The sequence below is a fragment of the Osmerus eperlanus genome, chromosome 1 (genome assembly GCF_963692335.1).
Source record: "Osmerus eperlanus chromosome 1, fOsmEpe2.1, whole genome shotgun sequence".
In the NCBI taxonomy this organism is placed as follows: domain Eukaryota; kingdom Metazoa; phylum Chordata; class Actinopteri; order Osmeriformes; family Osmeridae; genus Osmerus; species Osmerus eperlanus.
The window spans coordinates 12,877,008-12,890,925 of NC_085018.1; the positions used below are offsets into that span (position 1 = coordinate 12,877,008).

General features: G+C 55.3%; 1 protein-coding gene across 14 annotated transcripts in view; it reads right to left on the reverse strand.

Annotated features, from left to right (window-relative positions):
• The window catches only part of slmapa (sarcolemma associated protein a), a 41,108-nt gene that overhangs the window by 19,046 nt on the left and 8,144 nt on the right, over positions 1 to 13,918 (reverse strand). For 4 of the 14 annotated variants that reach the window (XM_062460623.1, XM_062460629.1, XM_062460632.1 and 1 more), the window contains exons 2-11: positions 13,107 to 13,254; positions 11,987 to 12,059; positions 7,053 to 7,089; positions 4,244 to 4,306; positions 3,707 to 3,802; positions 3,479 to 3,550; positions 3,055 to 3,195; positions 2,695 to 2,832; positions 2,443 to 2,611; positions 2,084 to 2,134 (exon numbers count right to left, since the gene is read on the reverse strand). In XM_062460623.1, coding sequence (XP_062316607.1) covers positions 2,084 to 2,134; positions 2,443 to 2,611; positions 2,695 to 2,832; positions 3,055 to 3,195; positions 3,479 to 3,550; positions 3,707 to 3,802; positions 4,244 to 4,306; positions 7,053 to 7,089; positions 11,987 to 12,059; positions 13,107 to 13,254 — 988 coding nt within the window. Of the gene's footprint in view, positions 1 to 1,156; positions 1,220 to 2,083; positions 2,135 to 2,442; positions 2,612 to 2,694; positions 2,833 to 3,054; positions 3,196 to 3,478; positions 3,551 to 3,706; positions 3,803 to 4,243; positions 4,307 to 7,052; positions 7,090 to 11,986; positions 12,060 to 13,106; positions 13,255 to 13,918 lie in introns of all 14 variants that reach the window. The other 10 variants (XM_062460618.1, XM_062460624.1, XM_062460620.1 and 7 more) reach the window with 5 other exon arrangements.

Below are 13,918 nucleotides of genomic sequence, written 5' to 3' on the forward strand. Positions count from 1 at the left end.
TCTGAGGACATGGAGTCAGTCAGGCCACAGTGTCCAGAGCTGTGTCACAGGGTCCAGAGTTTTGTTCCAGAGCAGAGGTGCGGGCTGAGGCTTGTGGCTGACCACCCTGAGCAGCTGGAGCGTCAGAGATGCAGGGAGACCTCCTCCCTAAACGTGAAGCGGCCATGTTTACGCCCAGACCCTGGCCCCAGACCCTGGCCCCAGACCCTGGCCCCAGACCCTGGCCCCAGACCCTGGCCCCAGACCCTGGCCCCAGACCCTGGCCCCAGACCTTGGCCCCAGACCCTGGCCCCAGACCTTGGCCCCAGACCTTGGCCCCAGACCTTGGCCCCAGACCTTGGCCCCAGACCTTGGCCCCAGACCCTGGCCCCAGACCCTGTGTGTTTAACAGCCCGAGCGACCGCATCTCCTGGTCTAACCAGAACCCTGACCCTTCTGTGACGGCAGCTCATTCAACGGCACTTGTGTTACGAGAGCATGACCCCTGCCACACCACGGTCAACACGCAGAGGTGGTCAGAACTGTCATGGTTAGGACTTACGCTATAATGTTAGTTTTTCACTGCTTCCACCTTACAAGTCACCGCAGAAACAAAAAGCCACAAGTCCAGGGCCTCCAGAAGAATGTTTACACTGAGACACTCCCGATGCACCCAGACAGAACAAAACCAGAGAGAGAGAGAGAGAGAGAGAGAGGAAGAGGGAGAGGAAGAGTGAGAAAGGGGAAGAGTGAGAGAGAGAGAGAGAGAGAGAGAGAGAGAGAGAGAGAGAGAGAGAGAGAGAGAGAGAGAGAGAGAGAGAGAGAGAGAGAGAGAGAGAGAGAGAGAGAGAGAGAGAGAGAGAGAGAGAGAGAGAGAGAGAGAGAGACAGGAAGAGAGAGAGAGACAGGAAGAGAGAGGGGAAGAGAGAGAGAGAGAGAGGAAGAGTGAGAGAGAGGGGAAGAGTGAGAGAGGAAGAGATAGAGGGGAAGAGTGAGGAAGAGAGAGAGGAAGAGGGGAAGAGAGAGAGAGAGCGAGCGAGCGAAAGGCAGAGCCAGCTTGAGAAAGAGCGAGAGCCAGAACGAGAGAGAGAGACAGACAGGAGTCAGCTGGAGAGAGAGAGCGGAGAGCAGACCCCCTCAGTGGGACCAGGCATGACATAGGAGACAGAACTAGTACCGTCTTCCTCCGGGGTGCTGAGGTCAGAGGAGGAGGACGAGCCGTCTTCATCTGGACCCCCTGCTGACGTCACACAAACACAGCACAGCTGAGGACACGCCCCGAGCCCGACACACTCCTACACACACACACACCTACACACGCCAACCATCCGACACGACCACGATCAGGACAAAAACGACCCCCTCCAATAGCTACTTGGGTCATGCTGCAAATGAACATCTTTCAGTGTGTATTGTTATTATTATTTTAATCGTGGACTTCTATTGGGTACTTTGGGCAACATTTAAACTCCCTGACAACCAAGTGGAACACCAGTGATGGCTTCTACACCAGCCGAGTGCTGGACCATGACGACGCGAGTCGAGAATCTCCACTGAGCATGTGTGAACTCTGGGAAGGCTAGACTCCAGGTGTGCGGTCCCCCGGGCGGTCACCCTGTCACCCAAGCCGACCGAGATCCCCAGACAGAGAGACAGACGTGAGACTGGAGGAAGGGAGGGGAGGGGGGGGAGGAGGAGGAACAGACACGGTAACAGCAGTGAGAGGAGGGGTCTTGAAGAGGGCATGCTGAACAGAGCAGTGTTGCGTTTGCGTGAGAAAAAGAGCAAAGTGCCTTAGCGGGAGAGCTGGGCTGCACCGGACGAAACAGGAGACAGAACCAGGAGGAGGACGAGCAGGGGGGTGGACTCGCCCCGTGTCAGGGGGCCCTGCCTCCTGTGCAATGGCAGAGACCAGACGAGATCTCCACCAGGACACAGAGAGGAGCGAGGGGGGGGGGGGGGAGCGGACGCGAAAGTGTTCATGCTGCGTCAGTAGAAGAGGAAGAGATGCAGGGTTAGCAGCATGGACACTGTGTGAGAGTGTGTGTGTGTGTGTGTGTGGGGGGGGGGGCGGGGAGGGGCGATGTGTGACCCCAAGACTCACCTAAACTGTTGTTATCCTTAATGCTTTTCTCCTGCAGCTGTTCTAACCGCACTGGAAGATGGACAACAAGTAGAAGAGATGGTGTGGGGTGACTAACAATGCCGTTTTGGGAATTCGCTGTCTGGGTGCCACGCAAGCCGACAAGCTCCCTGAAACCAACACCCGCCGGAGTAGAAACACCTCAGCGGACGTGTGCGTGCGTGTGTACACGCGAGCGTGGGGGGGGGGGGGGGGCAGGTTAGTTGGCGGTGAAATGTGTGAGGCTTTGTCATAGTGTCAACGTGTATGTACATATCAAAAAGCTGTGAAGAACCAGGGCGCGCGTGTGTGTGTGTGTGTGTGAGAGGGGGGGGGGCTACCTTGCAGAGCGGTGAGGCGCTCGTTGGTGAAGTCGTTATCTGCCTGCAGGGCCTCGATGCGAGCCTGCAGGGCCTGCTCCTTGTCCTCCATCTCCTCCATCCTCAGCTGCAGCTCCTGCTTCTCCTGCTGCCCCTTCTGGGTCAGCTCCTCCTGACGGGCCTCTGCCAGCTGCGCACACACACACACACACTATCAGAGGGTGTTGTTGACATTGACCCCCCCCCCAGCCTGGTCCACCAGCAGACACACACCTTGATCTTGTCCGTGAGGTCCTTGATCTCGTTGACGGCTCCGTTGTACTTGTTGGCCAGCTCCCTCAGCTCCTCCTGGTTCCTCTCGTTCACCTCCTTCAGGTGGGTGCACTCGTCCTCCGTGTTGCTGAGGCTCCTCTGCAGCGCGCACACACACACACACATGCGCACACACACACACTTATTCCATGGTCTTGTATGAATATCTACAGTCTTGAGTGTGTGTCCATGTTGAAGAGGACGCGGATGCCTGTTTGTGTACTAGCGTGCATGTTTACATCAGTTCATGGTGTATTCAAGTGTATACAGGTGTGTGTGTGTGTGTGTGTGTGTGTGTGCGCGTGAGTGTGTGTCCCATACCTCCACCTCGGAGAGCTTCCTGACCACCTCGATCTTCTCCTGAAGGACCCGCCTCAGGGACTCTTTGGCCGTGGTCTCGTAGCTGTGCTTGTCATCCTGTAAGGCCACCAGCTCCTTGCGGATGCCATCTTCTGTTTGGTTCTGGGGCAGATGGAGAAGGAGGATGGTGATGGGGGGGGGGGGGGAGAGATGAAGGAGGAGAGAGAGGAGAGGATGAGAGAAGGAGGAGAGAGAGGAGAGGATGAGAGAAGGAGGAGAGAGAGGAGACGATGAGAGAAGGAGAGAGAGGACAGGATGAGAGAAGGAGGAGAGAGATGAGAGGATGAGAGAAGGAGGAGAGGGGTGTCAGATCAGGCCTGGTGTTGTCATGGCGTTAACCATGAGGCAGAACTTCACTGGACATGATCTGGGTCCTGGGTCTTACTTTGTTGTAGGCCTGCAGTTGGCTCCCCATCACCTCTAGTCTGGACAGAAGCCTGTCCTCATCTATTAAAGCCTGACGCACACAAACACACACATCAGCATTGAACCAACGCACGCACGCACATATATTTCCACTGTGTACAAGAGTGTGTGTAAAGTGCGTGTGTGTGCGGGGTCTCCTGGTCTGGAGTGTGTGTAGCGTGTATGGCGGTACGGTGGGGAGGTGTACCTGCCAGCTGCTCTCTGAGGCCTCCTGTGTGGAGGCCAGCAGGCGCTGCAGAGTGGCCAACTTCTGCTCCAGCATCTGCTCCCTGTGTAAGGCCTCCTGAGGAGGAGACAGGGGAGGAGGAGACGAGGAGACAGGAGAAGAGGAGATGAGGAGACAGGAGAGGAGGACACAGGGGAGGAGGAGACAGGGGAGGAGGAGACAGGGGAGGAGTATAGAGAGGAGACAGAGGAGGAGGAATAAGGACAGGAGAAGATAGGGGAGAGGAAGAGGAGACAAGGGGCAGGAGAGGTTAGGGAATGAGGCGAGGGGGCGAGGAGAGAAGCATGGTGGTGGCGGAGGAGGAGAGCAGTGGGAAAAAATGCAGACAAAATGTTGAGCTCTGAGCTTTTCATATACAATAAAAAAGAAGAAGTTCAGTTCATCTTCTTTTACTTAATCAAATAGAAGACACTACAGTCACTACATGGAGCTACAACTGTGAGAGGAGGAGAGGGTGGCTCTGCTCGCGGGCCAGTAGGGGGCAGTGGGGCTCCATACCTGCAGATACTGCGAGAGCTGGAACAGTTCCTGAGAGTACATGCTGGGCGTGTTTGCAGCAACCTGCAGAGGAGATGAACAGTGGTTAGCCGAGGCTAGCGTCTGGTCTGACACACCAGCCCCCCGGGTACAGCAGCTAGGTAGGTCAGCTGCAGGGTCCAGACTGGTTCTCACACACACGGTTGATGACAGAGTCATTTGCATATTACACACTTCCAAAACCATCCATGCACAAGTCAGACACACAAAAAACGTCTTTGGATAAACACGTCTGCTAACTGAATAAAATGTTATGTATTTATATATTATTTTTACATAAAAAATGTTTCAGTTAGCAGACGTGTTTATCCAAAGAGACGGTTTTTGTATGTGTCTGGCCATTACATATAGAAACGGTACACATTATACAGATCAGTCAGCCTTAATGATGTGTAGGGGGCCTTCACTTGCCCAGGCCAGACAGTGGAAGGTAGGCACCCCAAGCACACAGAGAGTGTGTGTGTGTGAGCGAGCGAGCGAGAGCTAGAGAGAGAGAGCGAGCGAGCGCTAGAGAGAGGGCGAGCTAGAGCGAGAGAGAGGGGAGCTCCAGACAGCCTCAGTCACACCATGTCTCAGGGGAGTATTGACAGCGTCAGATGCAGCAGTCAGATATAGCCTCCCTGCTGCACCTCACCCCTCCCTGCCCCCTTCATCCCAGTCTGAACCATCACAAGCCCTCTGCTCCAGCCTCTGGCTCAGACATTACCACACACATACACACACACATCTAGTTAGTTCAGTGGGTGTACAGCTGTGTGACCCTGGTGGGATCACAGCTGAGGAGGCTGTGTGACGCGAGGGTCACAGCCCTGGGTCACAACTGGGACTGCATGTTAGAGGTGACATCCGCCAAATCACGTCAACCTTCAATCAGCATGCTGCCTCGACTCACACGAGTCAGAGGGCTACCGTCCAGCCACCCGGCACGTCAATCTCAGCCAACGAATCGATCAAGATCGACACTTTAGATGCTCTAGACTGCCTTTTAGCGTCCGGGCTGCCATCAGCTCTAGTGACCATGAACGATGACAGACAGAATTCCTGGTTAAAAAGAGACTAGTATGAATCGTGCGTATGCTTGGGACTAGTTGTGTGGTTTCTACAGGCCTCCTCCCAGGACCAGAGAGAGAGGGGCCGTCTCAGTCCAGTTTGGCTGCAGGCCAGCAGGACAGAGGTGTGTCCATGTGACACCAGTCTGAGCATCTTAATTTGTGGAGGCTAAAATAAGGTATGTGAGAGCGTGAGTGTGTGTGAGACAGAGATTATGAAAGAGATAATGAGTGAGAGAGAGAACGAGAGAGAGAACGAGAGCGAGCGAGAGCGACAAGCTGGAGCAGTGAAGGACCCAAAGTACAAGGAGCAGCTGTAATTAGATTGGGGCCTGTTCTGTAATGTGATTAAATGTCCTAACCGAGAAGCCTGCACATTTACATTACATTAAGTCATTTAGTAGACGCTCTTATCCATAGCGACTTACAGTAAGTACAGGGACATACCCCTCGAGGCAAGTAGGGTGAAGTGCCTTGCCCAAGGACACAACGTCATTTGGCACGGCCGGGAATCGAACTGGCAACCTTCAGATTACTAGCCCGCTTCCCTAACCGCTCAGCCATCTGACTCCCCTTACATCCCAATCACCAGAGGAAATACCCCCCCCCCCACAGACACACTACGCTCTGCTCTGGGTGTAGGGACAGCAGCATTATTTTCCAGCGTCTCTTAACTCCCCACTGGTCTAATGCTGTTGAGAGTTAGCGTTAGCGAGGAAGCTAGCTAGCACATATAACCCAAGCAGGATGTGAGAGAGGAAGGAGGAGAGTTCATTATCCAACTTCATCCTGGAGCAGGGCCAGGACGATGCTCCGAGGCGGGACAGCGCAAAGGAGACGGGTGTCATTCGCCATTCAATCCAAAACCACTACAGGTCCCAAATGTCAGTTCTGGCCAATCATTCAAATGATTCCTCAGCTGACGTATCCAAGTGTCTTATTGGCCGGGAGAACAGTCATTCAGAGTTAGAGATCCTCTGGGAGGAGTCGGGAGTGACACCCACTGGGGCCTGTCCTGAACGCCATCATCCCCATGACACTGTGCAGTCTGTGAGAGGCGGCACGCCTCCGATGAGGGAAAAGGGCAGGGGAGAGTTGACACGGGGCGAAGTGGTTGGCAGTGTCTTCTCCAGAGAGAGGGAGACGGGAGAAGGAGGACAGCAACAAGCAGTCGACTACACCCTGCACGATGACATCATACACTGAGGCATGTTACAGAGCTCTCTCTCTCAGCGTTCAGACCAGAGGAGAGGGATAGAGAGGGAGAGAGAGGGAGAGAGGGATAGAGAGGGATAGAGAGAGAGAGGGAGAGAGACCGAGCGGGGGGGAAAGACAAAGAGAGAGGTGAATGACCTCAGAATCTGATTCACCTCATGAACTCTGGTCCATATCGAAACTGATAGCACAACCTTGTAGCACAAACACAAGCAGGCATGAGACGGCCTGAAAACCGCCCACAGACACACACACACACTTCAGGGCACCATCTTGACGGCGCTTGAAGCCAAAGGCAGCTTTTGATCACATCGTCGAATGTGGCCAACGCGTCTGCCGTGGACAGCCACAAAACGCCACACGCTCGTCACGTCTGCCACTGGCCCGCTTGCATCGGTGAGATCACACACGCAAGACAACAGTCCTCGATCCCCACACACTCAGACCGACAAGTCTCACACACACAGAGAAGCAGACAATAAACTAGCGTCGGTGAACAGACTTACCTTGTCAACGGGTAGTGGGAGCGGTGCTTGAATGACACTAGCGGAGAGAGACAAGAGAGAGAGAAAGAGGTGTTATCAACTTTGTGTACAGTCTTGGGAGACAGGGGAAAAAGGGCAAAAAACTGGAGCAGGAATGTTGCTCAACATAGCTCTCTGTTAATCTTTAACAGTGGGCGCAGCAACATAGCAGACAGAACCGGAGCCCAGGGTGCAACTCAACAGCCTTATCTAACTCCCTGTTCTCCCCCCCCCCCCTTCACCTCAGTACGAGACACAAGAAATCCCCAGTGTTCAAATACACAGCCACAGATGTGGTCTTGGCGTGAGCTGAACACAGCCTTTGTTGGTGCGCGCACCCCCCCCCCGCACGCGCGCGCGCTTAAGCCAGTTCGAGCCGACGCCCTCGGAAACGTTCGGGTGCGAGACGGTTGTCCTGGTGACGGGCAGGTGGTTTGTGCGCTGGCCGCTCCCGTGTTTGTCAGTCGACCACGAGGGTCCGACTGGACAGGAAAGCTGTCGACGGCCCCCCTCGTGGGAGGGCCATACGCCATGCTCCAGAAACTCAACAGATGGAGTGTAAACATCAAGTCAAGATTGAGTCAGGGGGGGGGGGGGTTTGGACTGAAGGATTGAGATTCCAGAAGAGGACTGTTCTCTGAAAAGCTCTCCAAAGTATTGGAGAGCGGTTCTGGTTTGGTCCCAGATATACATCGCCAGCGAAAGCGTACGGGTACAGCGTCTGGAAACAATGAAAGGATTCAGACCCTGGCCTACACACCGAAGAATGACATGTCCTATTGTTTCTGCTTCCAATGAGGGAGCGCTTTGCGGCCCCCGTATAATACGCAGGACACTTTAACTTCATGCAAAAACACACACACACACACGGATCTTGATGATGCAAATGAGCACTTCCCATCCAAAAACCACAGAGAACATCTACAGTGCCATCTCTCCATCAGCCTCTGATCTCACTCGACACCAACCGGGTTACCCAAGCTCACCTTTGCAGGCCTGGTGCCGTTCCAGCCTTGTCCTGCGATAACCTGGCGCTATCTGGCTCCCTCCAGGCCTGCTGGATAACACCCTGAGGCCTGGCGTCGCTGGCACGCAGCCAGAGAGGCATGACCAGACGGCCCCCTCTGAGAGCACACGCCTAAGGCTCCAGCGACGCGTACCGCGCACACACCGCGACGCAGCTTTTACGGAGGAACGACCGAAACGGCACCTCTTCGGAAGGGAACCTGCCTCCGCGTTCAGGAGGTTCCAGAACGCGTTCAAACACCAAGACGGTAGCCAACGGCGACGGGGGGGCGGGTTCCCAGTTTGGATAACAACAAGTAGCATCACGCCAGAGGAAACGGGTATGGTGGGTCGAGGGAAGATCGGCTTCGTGAAGCCTGAACGCCTCCTATACGCACGCCCATGGTAACGACTCTGGTTTGAATCTGGTTTTGAGCTCTGCTACCACGCGTTCTGATCTGGGCCCTCTCACAGGGCCCCCGGGTGGGGTTACCTAGCCAGCACTGACGCCCTCACAAGGACCGGTCGGCCCCGCAGCCTTCGATGGGTCGCCTTCACCATCCTCTCTTTGCCGCCCTCCATTCCTCTCAGGTGCTGCTGGACTCGGGGGGGTGGGGGGGGGCCCGCGGGACTTCCGTCGACAAGGCGCGGTGGCGGCAGGGACTTGGGAACCAGACGTCACCTCCCTCGATCGATCGCACCTGGCCCGAAGAGATTTGTGCTTTTTCTGCTTTCTCTCTCTGTCTCTTTCTTGACAAACCGAGTTAATCACTCCCAGGTAGTGATAAGACAGGCCTACCCTGGCCCCTCCCTTCTGGAGGAGTCAGACCACTACCAAGCACATGTGACTATCTCTCTCGCCCTCTCTCGCTCTCGCTCGCTCTCTCTCGCTCCCCAGCTCTGAGTGTCCTAGGGAGATAGGAGGAACCAGGAAGTTGACGTGCTGATCAGAGACGGCTGGACCTGGCTCGTGGCAGCGTAGGCACGCTCATGAGGAAGGATGTTTCACGCTCTGCGCAGGCAGGGGAACAGGGGCAGGACAATAGCTGCTTAACCAGAATCTCTGGCCTGCACAGACACACGACTGGGCCAACAGGTTGGGGAACATTACATTAAAACACAAGACAATGATTGGCTAGCTGCTACCAGTTCGAGTTACCACCTGGAGCCTGACATGTCACCATGGACTGTGCTTTCACACTCTAACACGGACGATAGAATCAGTCTCCTTGGTCATGCCGACCCTCGAGGAAGAACTGTACAACACGGTGTTGATGAACCATCCACCACATGGCTCGCTTCAAAATGACGGTTTACGCAAGCCGCCGCGTGAATGTTGGTCCTAGAACGTCAAGACACACACACACACACTTTCTCAGGCCTGGTTCTCAAGTCTGTCAGTAGTCTCTCCACTCCCCTCTCACCACAACCAGCCTGTGCAGCAGGACCAACAGCCTGTTTGTGTGGGGTTCAGATACTACACAGAATAATATCCCATATGAGAGAAGAAAAAAAAAACAGTCTTTTGAGTTTATAACAGCAGGAAATGTCTTTTGCAGATGTTATTTTAGGTTGTAGGGAAGGTCTAAGGAAAGGCTTTGCTGTGAGTCATGGTTGGAATGAAAGGGAGGAGACAAGAGGGTGCAGGAGATGGAAGAGGAGCACCACTGTAAACAGGGGGGCAGGGGGGGGTGAAGATGTTGGTGTGACAAGCAGGAGGAGGGTCGGACCCCACAGAAACAGCAGGATGAAGACCATCCATCTACCTGAGGGGGGCAAGGAGGAGGAGGAGTAGGGAGGTCAGTTCCTATCCTCTAGGAATGCCTCCTTCCTTCCTCCACTTCCTCCAGGGTCTCTCTGATCTGGGCGGGGGTCAGGAGGAGCTGGGTGTCCTACGAGGCGGGAGAGCAGATCAGACCTGCCCCAGAGCCCCACGGCCCCACGGCCCCACGGCCCCAGAGCCCCAGAGCCCCACGGCCCCAGAGCCCCACGGCCACAGAGCCCCACGGCCACAGAGCCCCACGGCCCCAGAGCCCCACGGCCCCAGAGCCCCACGGCCCCAGAGCCCCACGGCCACAGAGCCCCACGGCCACAGAGCCCCACGGCCACAGAGCCCCACGGCCCCAGAGCCCCACGGCCACAGAGCCCCACGGCCACAGAGCCCCACGGCCGCCTGGCTCCCCGCTGGCCTGGCTGCCTTCCAGAGGGCAGAGCTTAACAACAAGCAGCGTGCCTCTTCTATAAATACCTCTCACTCACACACTCCCTCTCTTTTCCGCGTTCCTCCCTCCTGCCCACGCCCCCCCCCCTCCCTGCGCATGTATCGGTTCACACACCGCTATGGCGCAGAACAGGAACCTGCCAAGGAGGACAGGAAGTGTTTCAGCAGGGGAGGGGAGAAGGAGAGAGAGAGAAAGAGAGTGAGAGGAGAGAGAGGTGGCATAAGGAAGTGATTGAGAGAGAGAGGGGAAGTGGAAGAGAGAAATAAAGGAAGATATGGTCGAAGAGAGATAAAAGTGAAGGGGGGGGGGGAAGGTGAGTTCTTACTAAGAGACCATGGATTCGTGGGACACACTATTTTAAATTTGTCCACCGTAGTTTACAGAGACAGAAACACCACAACCAACTTGAGCTGATCCCCAAATCGGAGTAAGTCAAGGTGCTGGTCGCTTGGGCTCTGTGTGTGTGTGTCTGTGAGTGTGTGTGTACATTCTACATTCTCTGAGGGGTTGAAATAGTGCCATCTAAGCACAGAGCCCACATGCAGCCCGGTGGAGTACAGTAGACAGCAGCAGAGCCTTAACAGGATCTGTGTCTTCACAGCTGTCCTCCGCAGCACACACACACACACACACTAGAGGGAAACATCTTTATTTAGATTTACTTCTTTTTTTTCTGCCTCTAACTCCCTCTCTATCAGTCTATTTTTCTGTATCTAGGCCTCTCCCCCTCACTCCCCCCCCCCCTCCCACAGTAGAGGCCTGTGTGTATGGCTGTAGACACCCAGCTACAGTAGATGCCATGTGGGTCCAGTTGGCCCGGGGCCCTGGGTCTGCAGTCAAGCCTATGCAGGCCATGCAGGGGGGGGGGGCCATCTGCCTCACACAGCCTTCCTCACCTAGACATCCTCGGACTCGCTGTAGACAAACCGACATTACACATTCACACCATCCGCCACGCCTTATCAGAATGATAGACGACACCAACGCGCGCACACACACCTGAAATTGGACCCCGCTGGCTGGGTTCATGTTGGGTTCAGCGGACCAGCCCGTGACTTCCTGCTCCTCCCTTTCTTACGTACGTAGAACACAACAACAACAACAACAACAACCGCCTCCACCAGACTAGACTGAGGAAAAACTGCACGGCTAACAGGCCCACCTCAGCGTGCATCCCACCTGCAGCATGACACACAGCCTCAGTCCTGCTGTGCACCGGCCAGCTAGCAGGCTACGCTAACTCTACAGCGTTTGTAATTGGTGTGTTGAGTTGGTGGGGGGAGGGGGGCGGGGCTCGAGCCTAATCCACTCCTATCGCGTTCCCCACATGGTTGAGATCAAAGGCCCCCCGGGGCCCTGGGCAGCTCCATCTGATAGGAGCTGCTGCACCTGGGGCTTCGACACCAGCCAACCTCAGCAGACCTGGGCCGGGGGCCAAGCCTCGCTCCGCACAGCCCCCAGACGCACAGTCATTACTAAATCTGATTGGCTAAGATGCCGATTTACTACACGCTAGAGGAATGACTGCTAAAGGGGGCATGTCAAGTTCTGTGTAGTTGTGGTAGTCTGAGACCAGGCTCTCCTGAGGTGGGCCGGTGTGAGAGCACCAGGAGGAGGTCCTCTTGGTCTAGCGCTGAGCGTGTGGGTGTGGGAGAGACCCGGGCTGGGTCTCCTCTCTGCGGTACTTACTCTGTTCGTCTCCGAGCCTCCATGCCATCGGGTAGAAAGAGCTTGATTGTTGAGACTATGCAGCCATGGGTGACTGGAAAACACACACACAGCCAATGTCAGCATCCTCATAGGAACGCGGATGAACAGACAGAGACAGACACAGAGACAGAGAGAGAGTGTGTGTGTGTGTGTGTGTGTGTTTGTGTGTGTGAGGTGCGAGTGCACACGCATGTGTTGTTGGGAAAGCGGTGCAGCGGTTGCAGCTAGGCTAATTTCAACACCTCTCCCGTCCGCCTTCGAGCTGTCTGGGTTTCCACACAGGCTGACTCAGCTCTGCCAAGACTCTGACATCATGGCCTTCCACAGCAGCCAGACCACCATTTGACAATGTCTAACGACTAGAACACTCGCATTTCTGCGGCGTGCGCACGCACGCACACACATTCTGCTGGTTCTCTCCGTAAACTGACCTAAAACGAGGACGAAATGTCAGACAGCTTAAATACAGCCATCTCATAAACAACGTTCTGAAACAGCTAGCTCTGTCCCGACACTCGCTGGAGCTGAAAATCTGACCTAAATGCTTATGTGTACGTTGTACGTGCTCACCGGCGCGCATGTGTGTCTGTGTGTGTGTGTGTGTGTGTTCACTGACCTATGCATTACACAAGGTCTAGGCCCACCTCCAGTCATCCAAGTGGAATGTAAGCTTCAGAGCTGCTCGAAGCTCTGACCTAAGTGGTCTGGTAGAAAACTGTGCTCGCTCCACGCCATCAGGTGAAGAACGCAGACGCCGTTCCCGCCGTGTGGACAGGCTCGATGAGTCTGGCTGCAGGCGCGACGTGAGCGGGGGCGACACAAGTCTGCTCGAGAAACGCAGTTTTTTTCCGACCCAGGTGGAAGCGGTGTTTCTGTTCAGCGCTTGAGCCTCCTCTCTCTCTCTCTCTCTCTCTCTCTCTCCCTCCCTCTCTCTCTCTCTCCCTCCCTCTCTCTCGTGTGTGGTTGTGATCTGCTTCACCATTTGAGGTCAAACAGACCTGCTCCCCAGGAGGAAGTGCTTTTTTTTGCGGCCCCCCCACACACACACACACACAGTCTCTCTACCAGACCCATCTTTAACTCTAGTGTGACCCTTCACCTTTGCGTGTGTTCTCCGTGACGTCCACCCCAAACTGGATGATGTCACCGGAGAGGACCTCGCAGGGCGGGCTCTCCTCCGAGCCGCGGCTCAGCCGCTGGCTGTTGATGAAGGTGCCGTTGCTGCTCTTAGTGTCCTGGAGGAAGAACTGCAGACCAGAGAGCCAGGGTTAGGACACACACACACTAGAACAACCAAGGTTAGGATACACACACTAGAACAACCTGGGGTAGGATACACACACACACACACACACTAGAACAACCAGGGGTAGGATACACACACACAGCAACAAAGGCACTACATTACTACAGTAGAGTACTACAGTACAGCATGCAAGATCCGATCCAAAATCCCCAATAAATCCCCCAGCCCAGAAAACCCAGCTTCCTGTCCACCCAGCTTCCTGTCCACCCAGCTTCCTGACCACCTGAACAGTGACAGAGCAGCGTGAGCCTTCACCCATCCTCCGAACGGGACCGTTTTTATTTTTATTTTTATGAAGCACAGGACGACCCGTGCACACAATACACACACCAGATCCATAACAGCACTCGGGCAGCCCTCAGAGTGAACGGCCCTTCACGCTCTTTCCCCTCGGCTCTCCAGAGGGCTCCGTGAACACGCCCACGGGCGAGAGGGAGGCTGGCGCTAGCACCCCCGCCTCCCAGGGGATTCTCTCCCCGCTGAGCCTGGATGGGGGGCCAACGTGGTTCATACGGAGCGACAGAAACGGAGCCAGGGCGAGAGGAGTGACGAGAGGGCGAGACGTCGGGAACAAAAGAAGATATCTCTCAACGTCGTCCACTCCA